Source organism: Limulus polyphemus, unplaced genomic scaffold (genome assembly GCF_000517525.1).
Source record: "Limulus polyphemus unplaced genomic scaffold, Limulus_polyphemus-2.1.2 Scaffold187, whole genome shotgun sequence".
NCBI classification, from domain to species: Eukaryota; Metazoa; Arthropoda; class Merostomata; order Xiphosura; family Limulidae; genus Limulus; species Limulus polyphemus.
The window spans coordinates 532,302-544,635 of NW_013665797.1; the positions used below are offsets into that span (position 1 = coordinate 532,302).

A 12,334-nucleotide genomic window follows, 5' to 3' on the forward strand; every position below is an offset into this window, starting at 1 on the left:
TATATATATATATATATATATATATATATATATATGTAGGACTTAATTTGGCGGTATTTATAATATTTGGTAGTTTTTGGTAGTTGTAATTGTTTTTGAAAAAGCTTGAAGATGTATATATTCTATATTTTATTTTTGGTAGAGACTCTAGACATTTTTTTCAGTGTTTATAGAAGGTAAATAAAATTAGCTGTGTTACATATTTACCATTCCCTTTAAATTACTTGCATATTTATGTTTACACATTATAGGAATACGTTATTTTTATCTTAATTTGTTCACTTCAGAAAATATCTCATCTAGAAAGATTTACTTGTATGTTAATGTTCATTCAGTTCCTTAAAATTTAGCAATAACTATTTAGACTTGCTGTCTTATCGTATATTATGCAATTTTGTTTTTACACATTACAATAAAGAAATTATCCAATAAGATAAAATCCTTGGAAACAAAAAGTTTAAACTACTTTTCCTTATTTCTGGCACTTGTTTTTGTATGAGAATAGCACTGTTTTTTTAGTTAATAATGCTTCATACGTTATTTTATATCTGTCTCTTATTATTTACATTTTGTTGATTAGCTGTTTGATTTCATATTATTATTTTTCTATTTCTCTTCAAGTTGTTTGATAGAATTCACTGGTTTTTCTTTTATTAGGGCCATGATAAACCAGTCAATACCATTAAGTTTAGCCCTGATGGAAGATGGATTGCTTCTGCTGGAGATGATGGAACAATTCAGGTAAAATATTTTTGTTTTACTAATCTTCCCTTTGTTGAAACATTTTTTTAGCTTTGATTATACTGTGCAGTTACTTGCAACACAGGTTCTTTCACTGCTTATTGAAAATGAGTCAGTGTTCTCTTTAAGAAATAATAAGGCTGTTGGTGTATGGGGTAAAAAAACAAAACCAATGAACTAAAATATAAAACTAGTTTAATGATACAGAACTTTATTCAATTGTTTTGTCTATTTAATGAGGTATGTGAAGATGTGTTAAAGCACATTTTAAACTTGACTGGATTATAAAGATTAAACAGTGTACCTTATGATTTCTAAATTTTTAGACTTTCTCAACATGTGAAGCCTACCATGTCTTGTGTTACCATCCTTGAAGTAAAACCTCTTCTTGTATATATATAATTTTTTTCCTATTTTCCAAAAAACAAAAACCTGTTATAATTTGAATACAATACATACATGTGTGTAGATTATTAAAGAGGATGCAGAATTGGATTTTAAAAAGTTTGATATTTGCTCAAATAAATTTAAGCTAAGAGCAGCTTTGAAAACTGTATATTTTTTTTCTTAAATATTATGAAGCATCGCTTAAAATATGTGAATGGGCTGTATGTGTGGTTCTGTGTAACTTACAATAATATGCTTGGGAGTTTGTGAGGATGTTAATGTTTGTGTAACCTGCTTCAACAGCTTTGGGACCTGCCTGCAGGGAAGAAGCTAACAGAATTCAGAAGTCATTCAGGCCCTGTTGTGGATATTGAGTTCCACCCTAATGAGTTTCTTTTAGCAAGTTGCAGTACAGACAGGTGAGTGGCACACTTCAACAGTCATCTAGCACTTTGTATTTTACTTATGGACATCTAAGGTTGAACTCTTTTTTTTTTCAACGTAGTTGGAGGAGCAGCATATTAAAATTTTTGAATTTGTATTTATACTGATAAACTTGTAAATGTCACCATACCTAAATCACACACTTCACACATAAGCATAACAACCAATGCATGTTGTTGAGCCTACTTTAACAAATGCTTATTAGCAGTAATACAATCACATGTGTATTGGTGTCACGCACTTGACCACTTTGGAAAAAGTTGAGCTGCTTTAATGTTGTTCTGACTTCAACATTTGAACATGAAGACAATTCACAGCAGTTTTATTGTTGTTAGAAAGTATTTTGAATATTTACTGCTGTGCAAGCTAAAAGAAACATCTTTTATGGGGTTTTAAGCAGACTGTGTGTACTTTTGTTTTAACATACATTGTGGATTTTAATACTTTTTGTTTGTTTTGTGTTTGAATGGTGAATTTAATAGATGATTTAACTTTCTTTTCCAGTGCCAACTTCCTTGTTTTGTCTTTTATATATTTTTTTCTTCTGTGTTTGCTGTACTGGTTTGATTTTTTCCTATCTTAATAGAACAACCTTAGGTGTAACAATTGGTTCATTCTCTGTTTATAATATAACAGTTCAGGCAAAAATACTGATAGCTCAGTTGTACAATTTTTTACTTAGATTACTTGCTTCAGTCTCCTGGAACAGTATCTGGTTATAGCATTTAACATGTTGTCTGTAGTAGATAAGGAGTATAGATGTTTCCAATCCAATATCTTACCTCCTCTCACAAAATAGCTTTTCTCGATTAGTACTTCCCTGTAACGACACAAATTTTCCATGCTCGGCACCAGCCTTCCACCTTCTATTTCTGCATATTTACATTTAAATGATTATGCAGCAGCTCTTCACCAATATTAGCATGACACAACCCCTGTTCAGTATGGGATTCTAGTTTTTTGTGAGTTGAGATAAGGTATCATATTGGAAGTTAACATTTTCCAAAACTAAAAATGTATTTCTGATTGATACTTACCTCTCTCACATTTCTCACCTGTCCTCCCCACTTCCAGGGGGGTTTAGTTTGATCTGACCAATCTCGAAATGGTTAAAAAGTGCAAGATTAGAGATGGTGCTAGTTTCAATAAGAGTTGTGTCACACTCTTATTGATGGAGGGTTGCTGCATAATCATTTGCATGTTAGTATGTAGATATCTCATGTTAACATATGTGAGGGTATCGAAGCTAGTGGCAATCAAAAATTTGCTCAACAGAGGACAGTACAAGTCAAGAAAAGCTTTTTTGTAAGGGGAGGTAAGTATTTTTAGTTTAGGAAAACATTAATTTCTTATTCATTTTAATATTTGTCTTGTATTACACACATACAGAAGTTGTGATTTTAGGTAATTTTCAGTTTTGTATTATCATAGACATTATATTTATGTAGTTATATGTTGTTTTAATTCTGGAAGATAATAGAATTGGAGTAAAGTTTTCAATTAGATGATATTTTATAGATATTTACAAATCCATACCTGTCAAAACTCTTTAATTGCACCAATCTGTCATAGAAAAAGCAGTTTTGAAATCAGTGATGCATGATTCCGTCTTTACAAATTTAATTTTTTTTTAAGTTTAATTTTAAATCAGTTTTTGTTAGTTGTTATGAAATTCATTCTAATAATTTCTTTTTTATAAGAAGTATGATATACTTTCTCTGTAAGGTCAGTCAGATTTTGGGATCTGGAAAGTTTCCAGCAAGTTTCCTCTATTGAAGGAGAGACTGGACCTACCAGGTAAGTGTTCAATACACCTATTTAATTCCTAATTTTACCTGATCTGTAATGAATTATTTGAGGTTTTTTAGTGATAACCTTAGAGCAGAGAATTTCTATTGTTTGGAATATATGTCACCTTGAGGATCAGCAGAAAATGTTTTTGACCTGTAGATGCCTCTCATAGGTTGTGTAACTCAGGTCAGATGTAAGTTACACCTTCAAACCCTGGAGCTCAACTGTAACTAAGTCAGATAACAGCTTTACCAGGTAACTCATAAGATTGGTTACTCCTTCTAGCCCTGGAGTTCAACTAAATGTTTTGCTGTCATTTCTCCTTATTCAGGTCAGATACCTTTCACTTAAAAACCTGTAAGGTTGATTTCACCATCGAACCTTGGAGTTCAACTTGAACTCAGCATTATATAGAAGTTTACCAAGTAACCCGTAGATTGGTTACAATTTCATACCTTGTTGTTCAACCTTAACTTCTATTATCAGACCTATATTGGTCATATAGAAGCTTTGACAGTTATCTTATAATACTAATCACAGCCTTGGGTCTGAGCTGAAACCTCAGCTACAAAGATCAGATGGAAGTATTTCCAACATTTCTAAAAGTCGGGAAGAGTAATTTTGTTTAACTAGTTGATAAAACAGTTAAAGAGTTTACTATCAAAGGAGTGCATGAGTTTTGAAAAAAAAAATATCTTAAAAGATATCATGTATGATTGAAGAGGTACTGTATCTGTCTGTTCAGTCACATGGACATTTTGTTATGTTGTAAGTGGGTGTGAATAAGAATTACATAAAACATCCGTTTGTGTGTTTTTTTAATGTAAATCATACGTTATAATGCTGAATATGTACTAACATTCGATTAAAATAAAATAATTTCCTTTGTTTTTCTTTCATCTAGGTGTATATATTTCAACCCAGGTGGGGAATGCCTTTTTTACGGAGCTCTAGATGTTCTCAAGGTGTATGGGTGGGAACCATCTCGCACCTACGACACCCTTGTGTTGGGTTGGGGAAAAGTTACTGACATATCCACATCTCAGAACCAACTGGTGAGTTACGATGTAGATTGAAGTAAAAATAAATAAATTATGAGAATAATATTTATGATGATAATAAACAAGCAAATTTGATAAAATTTATGTTCTTTTTACTAGTTTCAATGGAATTAATGCAATCTTTCAAGTCAGTATTTTCTCTTCTAAATATAGTTTCTGTTAGATCACTTCTGTACTAAATAATTAGATATTTCTTGCTGCTGTATTTATCTTAATGGAGAACATGTAAACAAAGTATAGCAAAGTTGAATTTGTTGCGTAATATAATCCTGAATGTGGAACTTTTAATAAAATATTTATATAACATTTTATATCTTGGTGAAGGAATCTAAAATATAAATGGTATAAGTAAGTTTAAGACAAGTGATGATGTGTATAAAAAGAAAAAAAATATAGATTACTGATTTCAAAGCTAAGTATTGTAACAAGTACATCAAATATCCCAAAAACTGAATAACAAAATACATTTTGAAATCATTTGACATTTAATAATAAGATCTTGATCCAAACAAGTGAAACACATTTTTTCTATAATGTATATCTTAACCTTATTTGAACCTTATTTTTTTTAATAATTCAATATGAAGGTATAAAACTAATGTTTTATTTGTCAGTTGCTTGTTTTTCATAAGAAAAACTTAATTTGATTTTTGGTAAAATATTGCAATAGATTGCTGGAGCGTTTTCCCTTACGAATGTGTCTGTGTATGTAGTAGACCTGAAGAGGGTACGGCCATTTGGCATTCCTCCAACTAGTAGAGCCAAATCATTTGAATCACAGCCAGCCTTTTCGCCAAAGTAAGTTTTAATGATTTTCTGTTATATATTTATATAGATGTATATTTTAATCAATAATTATTTATATTCAAAGATAATTGCCAAAAAAAAGTTAGTTATTAAAAAATGTTTTGAAGACATTTTTGTTTATCACTTAGAAAATACCCTGTTTATGGTAAAATTCATATTATTGTAAATATTGTGATTCATACCTATGTATAAAGAATTGTTTTTTTTTGTTGCTCAAATCATTTAAACTTTGTAAAAAACTAATCTGACACTTACTAACAACCTAAGCAAATTTCAAACATTTGTAGGTTTTATACATTTTTTAATGTATCGGTATAAATCTAATTTTCTTGAGAATTTCATCAATTCTACAAGAAATATTTTCATAATGTTTAGAAATTTGAGAATTTATTTTTAATATTTGTTTTCTCAGTTATACTCAAAGGAATGTATTCCAAATAATTTTTTAGATATTTAGATTAATGTGGACATTAAGTTGTTTGTTTAATTGTGAAAAGTTAAATTGTTAACTTAGAATAAGCAGAACCTATAAAACTTTTACAGTGGCCAAGTTAGAAAAAGCTTCAATAGAAGGCGACCAGTAGGCAAAGAAGCATTGTAAGTTTGTCATTCTGTTGTTGTTGTTTTTGAAGTATTTAGGAACAATAGATACTTGAAAATCCAGCAATAAAATGAGTTTTGTCTGTTTTAAAAATTCTCTAATTTTAATTGTTAGTTACTGAATTCATGTAGTACACTTAATTTTGTTTGATTCAAAATTAAGATCTTTTGATAACTTTGAAAGTAGGATTAACTTGTCTGTATATACGATACTTTACTTATATATATACAAAATAAATAGAATTAAGAATCTTGTTATAGTAAACTAGGAAACTTTTACTCAAATTTAAAAACTTAAGTTGTTACAAGTGGTGTAATTTTTGTGACAAAACAGCAAAAACTCAAGGCTTGAAATTAGTGATGGAAAGCTGGCAAGCCAGTGGGTTTTAATATTTATAAGAAGATACTGATATTTATTGCCAGATAATAATCCAGGTATGACTGAATATTCAAGCCAGTTTTAAAGAATGGTCAAAAGCATACTACAATAATCAATCGATAAGCCTTTTTCAACAGCTGCTTGTGCATTTTTCAATGGGATACCACAAGTTTAAATTAGTAAAAATATAATTTTCAATTGGTATTTCAGTTTTTGTTTATTATTATTTTTTTGCATATTAAGAAATGTAATTGTTGTCACAAATATAGGTCTAAAATTTAATAGTATATTATAATTATTAAATTGAAGATGCAACACTTGCTGTAAATTAACATGAACTGACTAATTATATTCACTAAGGGCACACAACTTGTGATTTTTTGTTGTTGTTACCAGCAGAGCTGGCACTTTTTTGAGAAACTTTTAAAGTTTTAAGCAAACATTTGACAGTGGCCAAAAAAGTTAGTTTCAAGCCCCAACATTAGTAATAAAGCAAAATATATAGATTTAAACAGAGGTATATATACCTATGCTTATATTTATCACAAAACCCAAGTTAGCATTTATTCAGTGGTCAACATCATACTGTCTAAATTTTTCATTTTTGATTTTAATATGTTTCTTTTAAAACCATTGCAGCTGTCATAATAATCCTTAATTTTTATTGAGCATGATGCATCAACTAATTTTAACAATTTTAAATTTGTTCAAGTAATATAAGAATGTGGCTTGTGTTTTTACAGATCTCTAAAGGTAAAGTCTGTAGAAAATTCTGACTCTGCTATTTCTCAGTCGGACTCTGGAGGTGAATCTCAGTCGTATGCTGAAATAAAGGAGCAAGGCTACTACAAAGAAATCTTTCATCCTTCCAAAGTTTGTAAGAAAACATTGTTTTTATTCATTAGTTCTCAAACACATTAAAAGAACAAACTTCAGAATTGAAATTTATTCAATAAAAAAAGATTTATTTAGTCTTATATGTAAAATTTTTTTAATTACATATTTTGATTTTAGGTTGATTTCAGCAAAATCCAAAAAAATCAGTTGTGTTTGTGAATTTTCTTAATTGTTTTCTGAGCATAGTGCACCACTCACAGCCCTCTAAGAAGAAAGTCACAATACTTTTGAACAACATACTGCTAATTTGACCTTGTAACTTGAATACAAGTGTGATATTATTAAGTTTTAGCCAGTTATTGTTTCTGAACCTAATTTCTCATGTAGTTGCCCTATCTTAGCTAAAAGAAGTCATAGGCTAGTGATCTAAACATGTAATAAACGTTTTCTAGTATTTTTTACTATATAAGCCAGCATAGCTTCCAGTTCAGTGGATATTCATGTAGTGATTGGAAGAAAGTGATAAAAGCTTAGTTTGGTAATATGTTGCTCGAAAAAAAAGTTTGCAAACAATTTCAATTACTGCCATGATCTTTTTTTTTAAATTTATTTATTTCTTTGAAATCTTGCTTTATCATTTTTTACTTCACTTGAATTATAATATTGCAGTATGATAAGAAAATAGCTTTTTCATGGAACGAGATGAGGTAGGCTTATTTAAGTAATTTTGATCTTGACATTATCAAGTTTTTTTGGTGACAACACCACTGTGTTAGGCCTTGTTGAAATTAGGCCTTATCAGCCTAAGTAACTGCTTGAATGGGCAAAATAAATTACCAAAATAAAATGTACAAAAAGAGTATGTAAATGAATATAAAACAGATTTAAAAGCTAATACATATATTTAATGAAACCATCTGATTAACAGTTTTAAAAAAAAGTCAGTTTGTTTATTATTTTGTTATGAAAAAAAGGTATTTTTGTTGTACCCCAGTGATCATTTTTAATCTACACATATGCATAATTTCATACCTGTATGTTCTTTATAATGTTATAGATTTCAGAATAAATTAGGAAATGTCTCAGAACTCTCTCAAAAGTTCGCGACAGTAGTTAACTGATGCTGCCGTTTAATGGAACTGTTGTGGTTTTGTTTATTTTCTTTCATGCTGGCAATTTCAATTCTTAGCTGCCAATATATTGTATTACTTTACTTAAAATGAGCTGGAGTACCTGTCCCCTGGATGGAAGTTATGTAAATTCATGATAAATGAAAGGTTATTTTTAGACATGAAAAGTTGCTTCCATTATATGTAATTGTTAAAAATGCAAAAAATGCCTATAAAAACTGCAAATTTGCATGTATCTCCACATGGACCCAACAAACCTTCATGCCATATTTGGTGAAGATCCATTAATAGGAGGTGAGATTGTGGTAAAAAATGCCCATAAAAACTGCAAAATGCAAAACTGAAAATTTGTATTTATCTCCCCATGGATCCAATGAACCTCCATACCAATTTTGGTGAAGATCCATCCACACCCTCTGAAGAAGTTACATGGACATACAACAGACAACAAAAAAGTACTATTATATTTATATACATATTGTACTTATAAATGTTTTATACAGCTTAAGGTTTTTTGTACAACATTTGTTATTGTTTAAAACTGTTATTGTTACAGATGATGGATGGATACAATACTTAAGTACATTAACAAGATGTCAAAATTTTCCCAGTAAAATATCATAAGGGAAATGCTTTAAGAACCAGAATTTTAGCCTATTTGTGTCACTTTACTTTCTTCATGCTTCAACATGTATAGCTTTTAAGTATGTGATATAGTTTTAAAATTTGTGCCTTCCTTGAAAATAAGCTGTATATGTTATATCTAAATGATATTGACCAAGAGGTTTGTTAGCAAAAATAGTTAACTATCCCGACAAAAATAACGGTGATGCCATTTTAAAAGGTGAGATCTAGGATCACTAATAATCTTTGTCAGTTTTTGCCTTGCTTTGTACAATTCATAGCTGAAAGTTTTGATTTTCATAATCAGCAAAATAATGTATCAAAAGAAGTATGTTAATAAATATCAGTCTAATTGAAACTGACTGGATATATAAAATGGAACTTTATGATCAACAATACAAACAAATTTAACATGTCCCCCAGGAACCAAGGGGTGTCTTTACACTACAAGTTGTTTAATATTAAAAGTAAGTTCAATCCGGAAACTTCCAAAGAGGGTGGTTTTGGACATATCTTTTCAAGGCAAGTTTTTGTTTGTTAATTGATAAATATTAAACTGAAATATAGCATCCTCAAGTCTCCATACTAGCTTTTACTAAGGTCTACCCGCTGGGAGGAAATTCAGTATATGTCAATAACCCACATTCTCAGGATCATTAATTAAGCAAATGCCAACCTTTTATGTTTCTGCTATCACCTTTTTATGTTTAGCTTTCAATTGAGATACGAAACATACCTGCGATTTGTTAGGGAAGGTCGAAGCATCACAATAGTCAGCAGTAGAATGAACAGACAGGAACACTTTGAAAGCAGCTACAGGAATGATATTGTACTCGTTTTTTAAAATAAGTTTTATTTAAGAAAAATAATATTATTTAAAGAGTCATAAGTGGCCCGCCAGTGGTCAATGGTAAGTTTGAAGGCTTATATTGTTAAAACCAGGTTTTGGTACCCATGGTGGGCACAGTACAGATAGCCCATTGTGTATGACTGTGCTTAACAACAAATAAACGTCATCATTGTTCTAGTGCTTCATCAGTTTTTTTCTTTAACTTTCTAATAAGAGAAGCTTTTGTTTTTCTTAATAGACCTTGGTGAGAACAAGAATTTGCAGTCAGAAGAAACTAAAACAGCAGAAAAGCTTACACCAGCTCCATTTGTGGCACCTGTGCAAAAGTCTTCCAGTCCCATCGTGGGAAGAAAGCCAGAGAAGATGTCAGCTATAACTACCTCCATTCCAGACAGTGGCAGTTCACTGTCTTCTCCTAGTCTCAATTCCACATACACTATAGTTAAACCAATACCTATAGTGCCTGAGAAAGAAATTCATCCTCAGAAGGCTGTGGTGTTTAATGAGGATCAGTATATACCAACTTTCAGTTTTTCAAACTTGAACAATTCAGTCCCCGTCCAGAAACCACAGAAAAGATCAAGTAACTCTGTGAACTTTGTACCAGATCAACGTGACCACCCAGCAGAACTTGACATGGAAGCTTTTTTGCCTGTAAGTTGGATAAAAGTCACTTCATAGTTCTGATAATTTATTTTTTTGTATTTTAGAAGAATCCAATGATACACCTGTCTGATTCACATGTGTTTCATGCTTCACAAATATTTCCCATTTTGAAATGGTTGTATTGTATTGTGATTTGTGGGTGTATTTGTTAAGAAACCTGTAATTCCATTTGCTTAAGATACTTAAGTATTCTGCTCTTGTACTGTTCAACATACACAAGTTTTTTTTTTCCTTTTCATTAGATGTGTCCCCAGATGGATCAGTGTTAAGTTCACAGACTTACAATGCTAGAAGCGGGAATTTGATTTCCCATGTTGTACACAACAGGCTTTGATCTAAAAGAATCAAACAATTCTTTAAATGTAGAGAATTTTCCAGTGTGATAAGATAGTATTCTAAGAACTTTTGTAAAACGGTGTATTTCTTGAAATTGTTGACAACAAAAGCAACTTATTATTTTTATTAGATTTTAACTTGTTATTGTTATAAAACTAATATATCTGAAGCCATCTAAATCATGGTATTTTTTTATTAGTTCTTGGCTCCTTATACATTAGACTTGCCCTGAGTGACCATGTCCCCAAGGAGACCACTCCCCTATTGCAGGCAGAATATTACAGTCCTGACAATTTGCCTAGCTTTACCATTATAAAATATTTCCCCAGGCTGACCACTCCCCTATTCCATAGTACGACCACTGAAGTCAGTCCCGAGGTCATGGTTGACTTTCCATATTGTGACCGCCTTTTTTATTTTTTTGAGGATAAACATTAACAGATTTGGTCATTGTTGGGATAACATTACTGTGACAGATACACTGTATGAATACCACATCAGCCAATGAGTAAAACATCAGTTTATTCTGTTTCGATCACAAGAGAAATGTATTGTCAGATGCTCTTATAAATCTCTATTCTATTACAAAATTATGCCAAAGGCAAAGCCACCTGATCGTGTTGAGCTATCATTGGCTGATAAAATCCAAGGTATTAAGGCACATAATTCCAGCAATAAAAGCCAGTTCAAATTAGCTGGAGAGTTCAATGTCAGCAAAACACAAATCCAGCAGATTTTGAAGCATAAGGCTGAATATGTGACAGCATTTGAAGAGAATCTACCATCTTCATGAAAATGCATTTGTTCTAGATTTCTGAGTGATGACCTTGAAGCATCATTATGGTCTTGGTATCAAAAAGTCTGTGCTATGAAACTTCCAGTTTCTGGACCTATATTGCAAGAGAAGAAACTTACAACAGCCACTATTGATTTTTTTACTTTAAAGTATCGTCTGGATGGCTCACTAAATTCAAAGCCAGACATTTTGCAACTCACAATCAGTGGTGAACATGGCAATGTAGATGCCATGACGGTTGATAAATGGAATGCCAAATTGCCTGCTATTATAGTGAAATGTAATTTTTAATTATAAGTTATAACAGAATAGCTATTCTAACAACCTTCTAATTTTCATATATCATTTGACTTAAATAAGTTTAAAAACAAAATGTTATCAAATAGTGTTCACAAAAATAACCATGAATATATATATATTTGCTTCAGAATTCTAAGCATTTTTTTAATTTAGTTTTTGTTACTTTAATTAGATCAGGTTTCAACTTAAGTTTTTTTATGTTTTTATTCAGGTTTGGTTGGGATTAATTTCACAAAATTAAGAACATTTTTATCACCATTTGCTTGACAATTTAGGGAATGTAATGTACAAAGAAGCAGTTGACAAAAGTTTGATTTCTTTTTTATAAAGTATGGTCATTATGTTTTGTTTTTTTGCATCTTTAAATAAATTGAAATTGTTTATTGTGGGTTAAATTTACTTCTTGTTGATATTTTTCATTTTCTTTAAATTAGTTAAAGTTATATCATATACGTTTTTCTTTTTTCTTATAAACATAGAAACATTTACAAAGTAATCTTTGCATCAGAGGTCAACCTCAGCCACAGTTGTCAGAGGCAGAAGCCATGTCCTCCATCTTTAAAGGCCACCAGTCAATAGTTACAG

The 12,334-nt window shown here is 30.7% G+C and overlaps 1 protein-coding gene across 1 annotated transcript in view; it reads left to right on the forward strand.

The window, feature by feature from the left end:
- The window catches only part of LOC106478178 (katanin p80 WD40 repeat-containing subunit B1-like), a 69,190-nt gene that overhangs the window by 47,013 nt on the left and 9,843 nt on the right, over positions 1–12,334 (forward strand). Inside the window, exons 7-15 of the mRNA XM_022381744.1 lie at positions 658–741; positions 1,432–1,547; positions 3,298–3,369; positions 4,268–4,418; positions 5,095–5,222; positions 5,775–5,828; positions 6,954–7,087; positions 9,890–10,305; positions 12,229–12,327. Coding sequence (XP_022237452.1) covers positions 658–741; positions 1,432–1,547; positions 3,298–3,369; positions 4,268–4,418; positions 5,095–5,222; positions 5,775–5,828; positions 6,954–7,087; positions 9,890–10,305; positions 12,229–12,327 — 1,254 coding nt within the window. The remainder of the gene's footprint in view (positions 1–657; positions 742–1,431; positions 1,548–3,297; positions 3,370–4,267; positions 4,419–5,094; positions 5,223–5,774; positions 5,829–6,953; positions 7,088–9,889; positions 10,306–12,228; positions 12,328–12,334) is intronic.